This window comes from Pelobates fuscus, chromosome 1 (genome assembly GCF_036172605.1).
Source record: "Pelobates fuscus isolate aPelFus1 chromosome 1, aPelFus1.pri, whole genome shotgun sequence".
Classification (NCBI taxonomy): domain Eukaryota; kingdom Metazoa; phylum Chordata; class Amphibia; order Anura; family Pelobatidae; genus Pelobates; species Pelobates fuscus.
In genome coordinates, this window is record NC_086317.1 from 318,340,779 (window position 1) to 318,355,745 (window position 14,967).

The 14,967-nt window shown below is 38.6% G+C and overlaps 1 protein-coding gene across 2 annotated transcripts in view; it reads right to left on the reverse strand.

Annotated features, from left to right (window-relative positions):
• Positions 1 to 14,967, reverse strand: part of OCA2 (OCA2 melanosomal transmembrane protein) — a 300,931-nt gene that overhangs the window by 171,595 nt on the left and 114,369 nt on the right. For both annotated transcript variants that reach the window (XM_063459252.1, XM_063459243.1), the window contains exons 4-6: positions 8,714 to 8,896; positions 5,785 to 5,842; positions 4,253 to 4,325 (exon numbers count right to left, since the gene is read on the reverse strand). In XM_063459252.1, coding sequence (XP_063315322.1) covers positions 4,253 to 4,325; positions 5,785 to 5,842; positions 8,714 to 8,896 — 314 coding nt within the window. The remainder of the gene's footprint in view (positions 1 to 4,252; positions 4,326 to 5,784; positions 5,843 to 8,713; positions 8,897 to 14,967) is intronic.

Sequence of the window (14,967 nt, forward strand, 5' to 3'; positions counted from 1 at the left end):
CCAGGGTGCTTGTTGTCACCTATCTGGTACCCGTGGTGTTGTACGTGGCTGGGGGTGAAGAACATACCTTCAGAGAGATCACGGAGGACGAGGAACAGGACATGAGTAGCTCGACATCCAACCTTGTGCAAATGGGGTCTTTCATGCTGTCCTGCCTGTTGAGGGACCCTCAGAGAAAAAGGCTGAAAGAGAACGACCTGTACTGGGTGTCCACGCTACTAGACCCCCGGTATAAGTAGAAAGTGCCTGAAATGTTACGAATTACGGCAAGTCGGATAGGATGCAGCAGTTCCAAAATCAATTAAAAAGTATGCTTTACACAGCATATAAGGGTGATGTCACAGCACTACGGGAATCTAACAGGGGAAGAGGTGAAAGTAATCCTCCTCCTCCCACGACCACGACGGCAAGGACAGGACGCTTTACAGACGTGTTGTTGATGGAGGACATGCAGAGCTTTTTAAGTCCTACGCATCGCCACAGCCCTTCGGGATCCACCCTCAGAGAACGACTCGACCGACAGGTAGACTACCTCTCCTTAACTGCAGATATCGACACTCTGAGGAGCGATGAACCCCTTGACTACTGGGTGTGCAGGCTTGACCTGTGGCCTGAACTATCCCAATTTGCGATAGAACTTCTGGCCTGCCCCGCTTCAAGTGTCCTGTCAGAAAGCACCTTCAGTGCAGCAGGAGGTATTGTCACTGAGAAGAGAAGTCGCCTAGGTCAAAAAAGTCTAGATTACCTCACCTTTATTAAGATGAATGAGGGATGGATCCCGAAGGGACTGTCAGTGGGCGATACATTCGACTAAATAAGGCCTGATGAGGGGGACTACTTAACACACCATTCCTATCTGGTGGCACATTAGATTGCACGTGCAGTGCCCCAAATTTGAAGTAGGAGGACCGACCAAGCATCTTTTTCCATCTCCCGCTTCCTGGGTGGAGGAAGAGAGACCTTCAATGACATCAGTGAGGACAAGGAACGGGACACGGCTAGCTTGGTATCCAAGCTTGTGCAAATGGGGAGTTTGCCGTTGTGCAAATGGACTGTTTGCGGTGCGTTAAACGGGGAGTTTGGTCTGTCACTGTGAAGCGGGCGTAACCCTTACACCACCTGATCGATACAACATCATACCTGATGTTTTAAAGCACTTTATTCCAAACAATTTAGGAATGTTAGGTGATTTATGCCCTTTATGGATTAAAACCAGACTCTGCATCAACTATGTAATTTGCCATGGGAGTTTTGCCATGGATCCCCCTCCGGCATGCCACAGTCCAGGTGTTCGTCCCCTTGAAACAACTTTTCCATCATTATTGTGGCCAGAAAGAGTCCCTGTGGGTTTTAAAATTCGCCTGCCCATTGAAGTCTATGGCGGTTCGCCCGGTTCGCGAACATTTGCGTTAGTTCGCGTTCGCCGTTTGCTAACTGAAAATTTTATGTTCGCAACATCACTACTAGGGGACGCTGTCTTAAATCCCACTCTCCCTCAAAGAAAAAAAAAAAGTGTTCAGGTTTTATTGGAACCAGGTCAATAGGACATTTTACACAGAAATGGCCTCCCCCCACTCCAAAAGGTTATAGTAACCCTGTAAATGCACAGGCCACATTTTTGTCTCACCAGTGCATGGTGTACAATATTTACATAAAACCAATAATATCTGTGTGAACGTCATTCAGTCACTAAGTAATTTTATCAGTCAAGTCACACAATTTTCTCTTGATGGATATAGTCACAATAATATAAATATGTCAGTATATCTATTCACTTAACTGTATTTCTTTGCTCCACGATAAACCAAAAAGAAATAACTGTGCTACTTAACACATGCGGACAACAAAATGGAAGCCAATTAACTCTAGCTACATGCAAAGATTTAGCAAGATGAAAGGCTGCTACAGTGTCACAACAGACATTCATGGATATTAATGAATACAAATTGTGAACAAAACACTTCTGTCACATCTGGCAAGGAAGAGAGACTAAAACACACAGATTTTATGATACACAGAAATTGAACATCATTTCCAATAAGCAATGTATTTCTATAACAGGAATTTTAAATCCATTAACCAATACTTAACAGGGTAGGTTTAAGCACAGGTCATAATGCTTACATTTTTACAGCGAAGGCAGAGTAATTTGCATCCAGGATAGCAAAGATGAGGATAATGGAAGTCTGCATGCATTTCACAATTTATTTTTTAAAACCAAACTGTTCCTAATGCCCGCTCGTTTACAAAATGTATTATTCAACAGTTCCTTTGAAATACTAGTAAAAACCAAAAGAGAGTTGGGTCTGGAAGCCACTTTTTCACTTACCGATTTTAAAAGTTCAGTAATTCTCTTCTCTTTTATCACTGTAAAATTTCTATTTTATTTTTCATCTCCCATGGTGCGATGAAATAGCATTACGTGAGAAAAGACTGATTTTTTTTTACAAATAGAGATGAAGTGTTTATTTAAAAGGCAAGGAATAAGGGTGAGTGAAATATATGATATAAAGAACATAGAAGATATGGATAGCTTTCTCGTGTCACTGTCCAAATACATTTGCACTGCATTGTAACTAGAACAAGAATTTATGCAGGAGGCATAACCATGCACATGTCCAAGAGAGTGAAAGTGTTCCCAGCAACGTAATTGAGCATTGTTTAAAAAAAAAAAAAAAAAAAAAAATCCAGGCAAGATCTATGGAAAAATGTAGTACAAGAGATACCTAGCAATCTGTAAGTGGGCACAAGTTTGTTTTTTTTCCCCTCTCTTACTTCCACATCCAGCCTTTTGTTATATATAAACTGCTGCATACAGATTTATGGTCACAAAGTTTCAAGGTTGCAGAAAAAAATACAAAGATAAAACCCTATCCAGGCCTCAGGCAGAGATCAACAGTGATATTTTACTCTGCGTCCACACCTGCTGAAGGAGTGCTTGATTTGCCACCTGGCTGTGGCAAGTACGTGCAATCTCATTTTTAAAGGGTTACTCCAACAAGAAAACACTGGTTTTGCCTAACCACCCAAACTTTAAAATATGCAACATACCTCTGTTCCAGCACACAGTCCAAGTCCTTCCTTAGCCTGATCATCCTTTGCCGACATCACGCCCTCTAGCTGTGGACAGGGAGGACATGGGTAGCATAGAGGAAGATGGGGGACCTGTCCAGCCATAGGACATCTGTTGGGAGCATGCGTGAATGACAACACATGTCCAATACGTGTAACATCAATAGGCAGACCAGAACACTTGTTGCAGGCTGGTTATGAGTCCACAACAATGCTCCCATAGGTTTGATTTGCACCTACAGCAGCAAGGAGAGGAAACTCAATTTGTGCAGCCTTTCGTAACTAAACGCTGCACATACAGACTCCAGACACCGTGTGGACTCCAGATCAATGAAGGGGTCATTGTGCCCAGTTTAAGTTCATTTACACAACAGTACCACTGCGTCACTAGATTAAATTGGCCTAAACGTTGCTTGATCTTATGCTATCAACATCCCTGTGACCCAAAGCTCAAGAATTCCAATTTCCATAGAAACTGTGTGCTTTGGTCCCTATCTTTATTGCACATAATAATTAAAGCCACAGATTGCTCATGAAAAACCCCTACATGTAGACTTTGACATGGATACGTACTTTCTACTATGCACATTAAAGCAACATCTTGTTGTTAAAAATAATAAAAAATAAAACACAGAATGCTTGTTTTCATTTATTTACATATTAAATATTACATATATAGACACAAGAAATTATACACACGTTTTATTTATATATATTATACAAACGCACGAATAAGGGGAAATGCTTATAAAATAGTAAGAGCGGTCATTACTTTGAAGTGTTATTATGACTACAGTTAAGTATCATAATGATTGGTTTGTAATTATCTATATTTAAGTACATCGAAAGAAAATTTGTCATTTGAGAGAAATCCATTCAAATAATTTGCAAGACACACACTGTATATTTAGCAGTTTCTTTTTTTGCAATGAAAAGCCCATTTCGAGAAATCAAGCTTCAACAGTGTAATATCATTTTGTAGAGATCCCAGAGGGACTCTTTTCTTTTTAAAGTAATTTTCCACTTTAAAATTAATTCTGCAGGAGAATAATCACAGACCACTAGGAAATGAATCACTGACTGTCACACTTCTTGTAGCAGTAAAACCATTTAATATCACCTTAAATCAAACTTCATTGCACTCTATAATGAAAGAACAGGACAGCTGACAAAAGGATACAATAGTTTTCCATAGACGACAGGGCCAGCATCTGCCAAGGATTGCTTTTATCAGAGTAAGTGCTAAATAGAACCTGCAGCAATATGATAAACACGCAATTATTTATGCACAGAAAATTAATTTTATTCTAAAGTAATCTTCTCAGTATAAGCAGGATGTAATCCACACTTCTGCAGAATGAAATTAGATGCAGCAGGAGTCAAGACAAACTTTGTATTATCTCTCAACACAAAGCATACTTGTAAGTGCTGAATTCCACCCAGACATCAGGACTATAAAAAATAAAAACTTAAAAAAAAAATTACAAAAAATGTAAAAGTCTACGATGTTCTTTTTAGCAAGCTGTATTCATTGTAGTATAGAATTGCTGTATTAGACGTTGCTCAGACAAGCACTCTTGTACAAAAACAAAGATGGGGTCAGTTATGAATCAAATAATGATAAACTACTGGTTTTATTATTTGGGGTTTCATTCCATAAAGTTAAATTCTAGCAAACAAATTCAAATTGCAGAATTAAGGCTAAATCCCAATATGAGGTCTATTTTGCCCTAAGGTAAAGTATGCTTGCACAAAAAAAGTCACTCATCTGGAGAAGAAAAAACAAAAAACAAAAACGAAATTATTATACACAAATAAAAAGGGAGGGGCTCAAAAATAAAAAAAAGCTTCTAACAGGTAGTGTAAAGAGGCAAATGCAAATACAGCAGAGTTAAATATCCCCATATCAACTATTTTAGCCTTTCAGATTTTAACTTAATAGGAATACATTTGAGGGACTTCACTCTCCTGGCAACATCTCTTCATTTACTATTAAACTATTTTAGAATGGTTAAATAAGGTTCCTTGGCAGCCAGCAGCAGGGCCCACCACAGACAGTATACATTCCACCATAGTCATACCAATTCATAGCTGTGATAGGCTGAAAACAGTCAACTGACAATCTCAGTCAATCACTGATGTACATCATTGCTCAGACGGTTGAAGCTCTAAACCAAGCAGCAAAGATGACCCTCGTTGACTGTTAAGCCGTTGGAAAATACAAACACTGAATGGAGAGATGGTGATCAATGGATCAATGCATTGTGCCTAGAGTGTCCCTTTAAATGGTCCAATAGAAGCCATATTTTGTTGTTCTCCATGTCAGTGTGTTACCCAAGAAGCAATGAAAACATTAAGTGCCATTTCAGAGACCAGATTTAATTTTTCCTGCACAGTTAAATGCTATACCCCAGTTGTCCCTTACTTTCAGCTTTTATCATTAATAGTTTTAAAACGGATGCAATTATGAAATGGTACATTCCACACCAATGGCCAGGTTTGCAAGTTATTTCTACAGATGAGTTCTGTGGCTAAATTATTTGGAATAGATTAAAATATGTATGTATAGTGACAGCAGCATTTTAAATATAGCCTAACAAAAGTCTACAGAAAATTAGACCACCACAAAGTGAAAAGAAATATATATATACAATCATAAACCACCACCCATGCTTTTACTTTAGAGTAAATGTATCCAAATTGTATACTCACAGAGCAGGCAACTACAATAATAAAAAGCCCTGCAATCTTCATATTCTTTAAGAAACACCTATAAAAGTAAGAAAAAGAGGGGAAAAAAAAAATCAGAATGTATTAAAATAACTGGAAAATGTGCTTCACCTGATGCGGGTGCAGATTGAAGGTTGTTAAAATTCATTGATTAGCAGTAATTGTCCCAACTGGCAGCTTATGCATTTATATTATGCAATCGTTCTCTCACAGTTTTCTCATTAGATCTCTTTTCATCGTCAAGATTGACACAGATTACATTTTATTCACAACACTACATGCAGCCGGTTTTTAGGGCTTAACTGCAGCATCAGTATGAAAAACATAGCAAGACAGAAATTAAAGCGATTTCATTTGTTCTGAGAATACCAGGGACTATAAACACAGTGGCCAAATCAAAGTCGCAATCAAGGGAAAATGTAAAACCATAATGCATCCAGTAGGGCAGCAATTACTTGAATGCAGCCCAGCTGTGTATATTTTCACACCTGGCAGCGGAATGTTTGGTAGAGATGGTCCTCACCATGGATCCTATACCTCAACTATACCAAACAGGTCCAGTGAATGTCTCCTATTGGCATTATATATGGATGTAATTATGGAAGTGTGATGGCATTTTTGCAGCATAATGTGCATATACAAATAAGGAGGATTAATGGTGGCGTACTTTGTAGGTATAAGGCATGATGATGTAGCCAATACATTTCAAATAAAAGCACCACACCAACAGACATGACTTCAGATTAGTGCAGACACCACACTGCAGTGTCCCTTAAAATGTTTCTAAAATGCCGGTGTCAAAATTTGTTTAAAAAAAAAAAAAATGATGTTTTATATTAAGAGGAACTTTTTACAAGTATCTTGTGTTATAGCATCTACACTGATCTGAAGTTTGTTCCTTAGCGTGGTGTTTTTTTATGGAAAACATGGAGTAATGTGGCAGTGAGCACTAGATCAAAGAAAAAATGGCTGTGCCACAAAACGTACAGGAATGACAAAGTGCTATATTCAAATATTTTCAGTAGGAGTCCAAAGCAGTCTATAAATAATTATGATTACTCCTTTAAAATGAATTTTGCAGTGCAAAGGAATTCTTGGGTAGGTAGTAGGTCCTTGTATCAGCAAATATGATGAGTAGAAGATAGTGTAATCCATACATATATGCACTACAAGAAAATTAGAAATTCAATAGTGCAACTTAAACGAGTAATCGGCAAAAAAAAAAAAAAAACATAGCAGACTCGCAGTTTTGATAATGTATACAGGATGTGTTAGAGAGTGCCCATAGAAGATTGTTTTGTGGGACCCAAATTGAAAAAATATAGAAAGCAGATAATAGTGCTCTCTATTATGATAAAATTTGTAAAATAGTCAAAATAGTAAACACTTACAAATGTGAAACAAATTGAAAAAGCCCTATTGCAAAAAACAAAACAAAAAAAAACAAAAAAAAAGTGTTAAGGAAAGTATTACAGTGTATTTTATTTGAATAAAGGTTTTTTTTTGTGCCAATTACCTTTTGTTTTAATTCATTGTATTCTTAAAAATATATTTACCTCCTGGCTACCTCATTTCTGGTCTAATCCAAAGAAATCCCAGGTGGGGATCATACCACCGGCACCTTATCCATAGAGCAGTTTGCCAGCTCCACCTAGTGTCTTGTAAATATGTATGGATTACACTAAGAAACCTTCTACCCATCATATTCGCTGATATAAAGGACCCACTGCCTACCCAAGAATTCCTAATGGACTGCTAAATACATTTTGAAAAGGGGTACTCAATTATTTAGACTATTTTATTTACCTACACTTACTGTATATTATTAAAAAAAAAAAAAAAAAAAAAAAAAAAAAATCACTCACTCCTGTACTTTTGTGGCTCAGCAATATTTTCTTTATTGTTCTTGTTGATCTCCTAAAGGGTTTAGAGGGATCCCCTTCTTTTGGTTTGCTACCTTCATTTTGATTAATTAGCACTAAACCGGTTCCCTTTTTTCTTGGAGCGAACACTGGCTGCCTCAAACCTCAGACTGGCACAAGAGAATCAGGAGCCCAGCATGAAAGGACTCTAAATGACTGTATGGTAGCATGCCTAGAGTGTTGTCTTACTAATGAAATGATGACAAAGTCACCACACAGTATTGCACGTCATCCTGCATCTAGATTATAGGTAAAAAAAGGGAAAATGAAAGGGCCAGTGGACGAAGTAAAACAATGCAAACCTCTTGGGTTTGATGATCCTGGTACAATGCTTCTTGCTTATGTGTTTTGTACCAGAAGCTTGATACAATATCACTTTAAAGTGTGTGATGTTTTTTTAGAAGACATGAGAAGATAATCCGAGCACTGGAAGTGAGAATAATTTGCAGAGTAAATGGCTGTGTCATCATTTAATATGGCTCACATGTTGCTATTAAAGGTTACACACAAAAGCAAAATGTGATCTATCAAGTGCCTTTTTATAAAATGTTCTTGATTTCTAACATTTAAGATTCTCCCGCAGTCATTCCATGCATGAAATATGCCAATGCAGAAAGGAAAAATATATAAATAAAATAATGACTTCTATACGTAATCAAGCTATATAAAATCCCTGCCAAGCAATGACATACTCGGCACTGTGCTAATATTACATAGTGTGATTAAACTGCCAAATGCTAAAAATAAATAGAATAAATAGAAATGCTTTTCACTCACATCTCTCTTTAGATGGCCTACTGTGACTTAAAAGGACATTTAACATTGCATTAGCCTTTCACAGCAAGCTCTCTATTTTACAGAAATGCAACATTTAATTAATAGGAATTCAAGATCGAGATATCCACTAACAATGTGCACCCTAAGTATGCAGACTTCCTCTGTGAAATCTGGTAAATGTGTCACGTTAATACGACTTTCGTCTATCTTACCTTAATCTGGAAGAGTTAAACTTCTCTTGAAGATTGTCCAGGAGCTCATACTTTTCAGATGAAGACCTGGATAGACTGCCAACTTCACTACCAAGACGACATCTTTGTTCAAATTCCGATGAACTGGTCTCCCAGGATTCTCCTCCTAATATAAAGTTTGGTCTGTCAAGTATGTTCTGTGACCTAAAAAGATGCAAAATGGTTTTGGTTTGCCCTTCTCATAAATCCAGTTCAAGTAATGGAATTTAAGCCATATTAATGTTCCTGCAACATTTCTTTAAAATATTTAATCGAATAGATGACAGTGCATAATACATAGCATTACTATCATTTAATTTTATGTATACCTTAATGTGCACACAGCTTACCAAAACAACCATAGTTACATTGTTTGTCTCTTACGAGAATGTGGAACCAAGTTGTGTATTTTAGTTTTGTGCTGCCCTAGGCATTAATAAAAACTCAAGTACCGTCCTAACTTAAAATTACCCCATCCCCTCCTGTCAAGGCCACACTTCTTCCTGTTTAAGACTAACACACACTTTTACTGAGACACACACCCTCACTAATACGTTAAAATACACACAGTCATTGGTGCACACACACACACACACACTGCTTAACCAACACACACTTTTACACTCACAAATTTTTGTAAATTTTTTTTATATTGATTTAAGTTTACCCAGCCACTCCAAGAGCTTGCATGGGTTCTTTCCCTGGGGTACAGTGTGACTGCTGTGATCATGTCATGTGCTTGCTATACTCCCTTGCGGTTTAGTGAAGCCGTGGCTGGAGTGACATCATATCCTGGCTCCGAGCATGACAAAAGGCCTCATGAGGGAGCAGAACAAAAAGAGCAGGAAGATTACAGCTTCTTTGCCACCATCCACCTTGGGGGACCCCAAGGTGTCCACCTTAGTTTTGTATGTTAATCTAAAAAGTGTAATACTAGAGTCTAAAAGCTAGCTGAGCATCAAGGGAAATGTAGTCCAGAAACAATTTATGGTGTCAAAGTTAGCCATCACTGGAGTGGAGCCTCAGGTATTGCACGAAAAGCCTGCTTGCATCAAAACTCTGTGCAGTTTCATTGAAGAAAAAAAAAAAGTATTTGCCATTTCATCCTAAGGGCATAAAAGCCCATTTTCCAGAACTGCATGTAATGCTTTTTAAGACCTTAATGGGTTAAAATATTTATTTTTGATAGATGTGAAGTGAGAACACTTATACCAGTAGAGTACACATAAAAGTAGTGGAATCAAGGAGTGGATTTTCAATAACCATTATAGAAGGTAATCTAACAAGTCTAAAAATTGTAATACTTGCAAGTGTCTGTATGAAATGGTGTTCTATAAATCAAAGGGATTAAGCAATATAACTGCAAAAAAACTCAAAATCATAGTGAATTGTATATAGAAATGCCAAAAGGGATGGAGAAACCAGGCATGGACCACAAGACTATAATGTGTTAAACCTTTTAAGGTGAACACAAGAAGAAAACCTAAACAGGTCAAGATGACCGCAATGAATGCCACAAGAGAGAAGCAGTGCACAGTTACCGGACATGCATGTCATGAAAATTTACATTTGACACACATGTCTAGATGTGACTAGACATATCTAATTCATACCACTTCTAGAAGACAACCAAAGGTGTATAAACCTGGCACAGACTGAAAGGACCAATCTCAGTCTCACGTCAGTGAGCAGCTTTCAGAATCCATCATTATCTGCTCACTGACATGCCAAAGCTTAAAGTGTTACTGAAGAAAAAAAAAGTATATAGAATGAATACTCATCATCATACAAGCTACCACGGTCTGGAAGTGGTTTAAAAAAAAAAAAAAAAAAAAAAGACATACACAAAATTGTGTTACAAAGTAAATATTAGACTAGACAAGTCTATTCAAGACTAGAAGATTTGTCATCTATACACAATATGTGACAGAAAAGCAACAGTGTGTTAAACCCACACCTCTATAAATAACTGTACAAAAGTAATAACTTATCATAGTAATGAAAACAGCTTCCTCTCGGGATATTCCAGACTTTATCCCGTACAAAATGATATATGGCAGAGGAGTCTTGTGAGTTCTACTTATATTTGCACAGTTTGAACGGTTATTTACAGTATTCTACTATTGTGTTGTGTTTGTTTCTGTAGACTATCAGCCATACTCCTCTGCCATCTACATACATCATCTATACACACTCATTATTGCTTTTTTTCTCCCACATTCTGAAGTTCATTTATATATTACTCCCTGGGTCTGACTCAAAGACTGATATACATTTCAATACTATTACTGAATTAAAAAAAAAAAAAAATTGAAAATCACCAATAATTTGTGGCAACCTTTTTTCCTCAAGAGATACCGTATATACTCGAGCATAAACCGAGTTTTTCAGCACATTTTTTGTGCTGAAAAACCCCAACTCGGCTTATACTCGAGTCAATTTCTGTATTATGGCAATTTACATTGCCATAATACAGACTGGGGGCTGTGTGTGGTTACTTACCTCTCCTGCAGCTCCTGTCAGTGCTCTCCTCCTCCGTGGCGGTCCGTTCAGCACCTCTGTCGGCTCCCAGTGCAAGTCTTGCGAGAGCCGCGGGGTCATAGTGCGGCTCTCGCGAGACTTACAGTGTGAGCTGACAGAAGAGCTGCACGGACCGGCGCGGAGGAGAAGGGAGCTGACAGGAGCTGCAGGAGAGGTAAGTGCTCTCTGCTAGCCCCCCTCCCCCCACTGAACTGCCAATGCCACTGGACCACCAGGGAAGGAGAGCCCCCTCCCTGCCATGTATCAAGCAGGGAGGGGGAACGAAAAAATGAATAATAATAAAAAATAAAAATAAATAAACAAAAAAATTAAAATAATATTTAAAAAAAAATATTAAAAATGCCCACCCCCCACCAAGGCTCTGCATCACACACACTGCACTCCTTGTATACACACTGTAAATAAATATTCAATTAATATAATTTTTTTAGGATCTAATTTTATTTACACTTGAGTCAATAAGTTTTCCCAGTTTTGTTCGAGGTAAAATTAGGGGCCTCTGCTTATTTCGGGTCGGCTTACACTCGAATATATATGGTACTTAATTTTCTTTTACTATGCTGACTGCCAGGTGCAAAGGATGTAGGTTATAACAGTGATTTACAGGGAGTTGGAATCGGGGTCGGTGCAAGCATTTTTAGGTACACAGGTGAAGATGATTTTGCCTCCCTTCCTCCCAAAGCATATTCACCTGTGTGCCTCTTAAACCGCCTTTTGTTTCTTATCCCCTTTTTTAAAGGTCTCACCCGGTTTACTGTATTTTATCTCCTATTTCCCCTCATTGTGTGTCTTACACCTCCCTTGTGCATCTGACAACCCCCTTTTTTGTGTCTCATTCTCTCCCAGCCCCATTGTGGGTTTCTCTTTCACCCCCAGCCCGTCTATTTACCACCACAGCCCCTCTGTCTTTTTCCTCTTCTCCAGCCCCTATGCGAGTCGCTCGCCCCCAGGCTCATCTGTGTGTCTTTCTCCACACTCAGCCCCACCATGTGCCAATCTCCCCTCCATATCCCTAAGTGGTCCGCTCTTCTCCCCTCACTGTCCCTTAGTGGTACTCTACCTTCCCTTCCCTCCCCATCCATTAGTGTTCCTTTACCCACTTAACAGTCTTGGTGCCCTCTCTTTGTTTTCTTTTCCCCTCCCTTCTCTCTTTTAGTGGTCCGCCACCCTCCCCCAGTGTACCTTTTCCCTTAACTGTACCTTAATGCCCCCCCCGTCCCTTAGTGATCCTCTCCCCCTTCCCCCTTTTATTGGTCACCCACCCTCACCCGTCCCTTGGTGCCCCTCTCTAGTCCCCCCTTAGTGGTCCACTTGCCTCCCTGGTGTGCCTCCTACCTCTCAGTAAACACTTCCAGTCAGTCCAGTCGGGTACAGGAAACAGAAGCTCCTGTTGTGCAGTCTACTCTGTTCTGAGTGACTGGTAGGAGGGAGTGCTGTGCGTTTCCTTCCTGCCTTCACTCTAATTTAGCGCCCACCCTCCCGGGCCGTAGCGCCATAAGGCAGCATTTGGGTTAAAGATTTACTGCATCACTTAAAAGGAATTGTACCAGAACACAATTTACACCTTGTGCTTTAATACAAAAAGAAACAACTAGAGTCAGTGTTAAAAAGGGAATATATAACAAAGTATCTTTCAATATACCAAATTTGACATTTCTAAATGAATGTTTGATTATGGTTATTATTTAGACATGATTAACTAATCTGTGGCATTTGCTTTTCAAATCTCTACAAAGGGTTAAACCCATGACTGCCTCTGAAGACTGTCTTGGGTCTAAAAGAAAAGAAAATGCTAAGGTTTCCTTGGAAACGGTTTTCCTGACACTTAAGTTTATTTTGATGCACTCTTAGCTGCACAGAAGTCATCCCATTGACACAGGCATTCTGTTTTTCACACAACAAATAAGCACAAGCTGCCTGGCAGTATAAAGACATAACAACGCAAAAGACAGAAACTGTAAGCTTTACAGAACATTACATGAATGTAAACATTATTGTTCTGTGTTAGGACGTTTGGAGAGTTTTGCAACAAAAGAAAAAAAAAAAGAAAACGGAAACTGCATTTAAATGGAATTTAAGTATATTATGCACAAACATATATACACAAAAATGCAAAGAAACCGTTCTATAGCTAGATATATAGATATTAGACTTTTCACATCTAAAAAAATAAACATCTGTTGATTCGGGAGTGTGAATTTCAGCCACAATGGTGTCAAGAAAGAGGTTTTAGACAAACGGAAATTGGCATGGAAAATAGACCAGGGAATTGAAAAGAAATAAATTACATTAAATGGATCGCCTATTTTATGAATTGTTGCGCTTGTTTCAGGATACATCCATATAGCATTTCAGAGTTACAGAGTTCTGAATCACACCAATTGCGCAAGATGTGGAATAATTGCCATTTGTTTGAAGCCAAATGCACAAATCTAATAGATATACAGTGGGACCTCGGTTTACGGATTTAATGCGTTCTCCGGGACGTTTCTTATTGTGAAACATTTGTAAACCGAAACGCGGTTTCCCATAGGAATGCATTGAAAACCAATTAATCCGTTCTGGAGGTCAGAAAAAAAGTCAAAATGAGCTGGCATGGAAACCAACCCACAATCCAGAACACACAATAAAAGGCATGCAAACTACGAAGCTCAGATCCCTACCTTTCCACAGCTTGAGAAATGCACCAAAAAGGCCCAAAACAACTGCAAACAATTTCCAGAATGGCTCCTAAACTCGATGCAAAAGCCGCTCCAACACCTCCACACTCGACGCCACGTGCTACCCACAGGCTCCAGCATGCAGGGGGCGGTGCTATAAACCTCCCAGATGCAATGCATCCTGGGGAAACTTGCTTTGTATTGCGAAAAATATTTGTAAACCGAGGCATTACTTTCAATGGATTTTCCTTTGAAAACCGAAAATTATGTTAACCGAGGCGTGTGTAAACCGAGGTCCCACTGTACATACATTATATGAATGTGTACAGTTTGAAATATGATAATTAATGCCCCTCCCCCCCCCCCCCCTTATTCGAATATCTCATTCCCCCTGACAAGGGATGGGATACTAATGGCTGGGCAGCTGGTGGTATGCCCTTAGCACGCCATATGTAAGGGTGACATAAGGGAGAAACTATTCCTCCCTATAATAAGTTAAACTGAATCTCGTTTTTTTATTTTTTACTGTAGCAACTGGGGTAGCAACTGGTGTGAATCAAAGACTTCTTCCATTTGTGTTTGTTTTTTGCTATAAAATTACTTTTTACTTTCATATGGCCTGGCTTTCATTAATCAGAAAGGCTTTCATGGCATGTCCTATAAATTTCCAGCTGATGTGTGATGTGATTGAGAAAACCAAATGCTTTAAGTTTAACATGTATTGCCAAAATCAAAGAACAATTTTATAGATATCTATAAGTAAAGGATTGAACCTGTGCAAAATTAAAAAAAATATATAAAGCTTTATTTGCTCAGATGGATTGTTTATTGAAAAGTTTATATTTTCTAAAGTGTCCATCGAATATGGCAATATACAAAGATTATTCTACTTTTTTGTACACTGTTGATTATAGTAGTTCACATTTCTGGCAAGCAGAAATGCAATGATATGGTGCTGCAAATGTTCTTGCATTTGCCCTTGGGTAAAACCTATTGTCACTAGTGATGTCCCGAACGGTTCGCTGGCGAATAGTT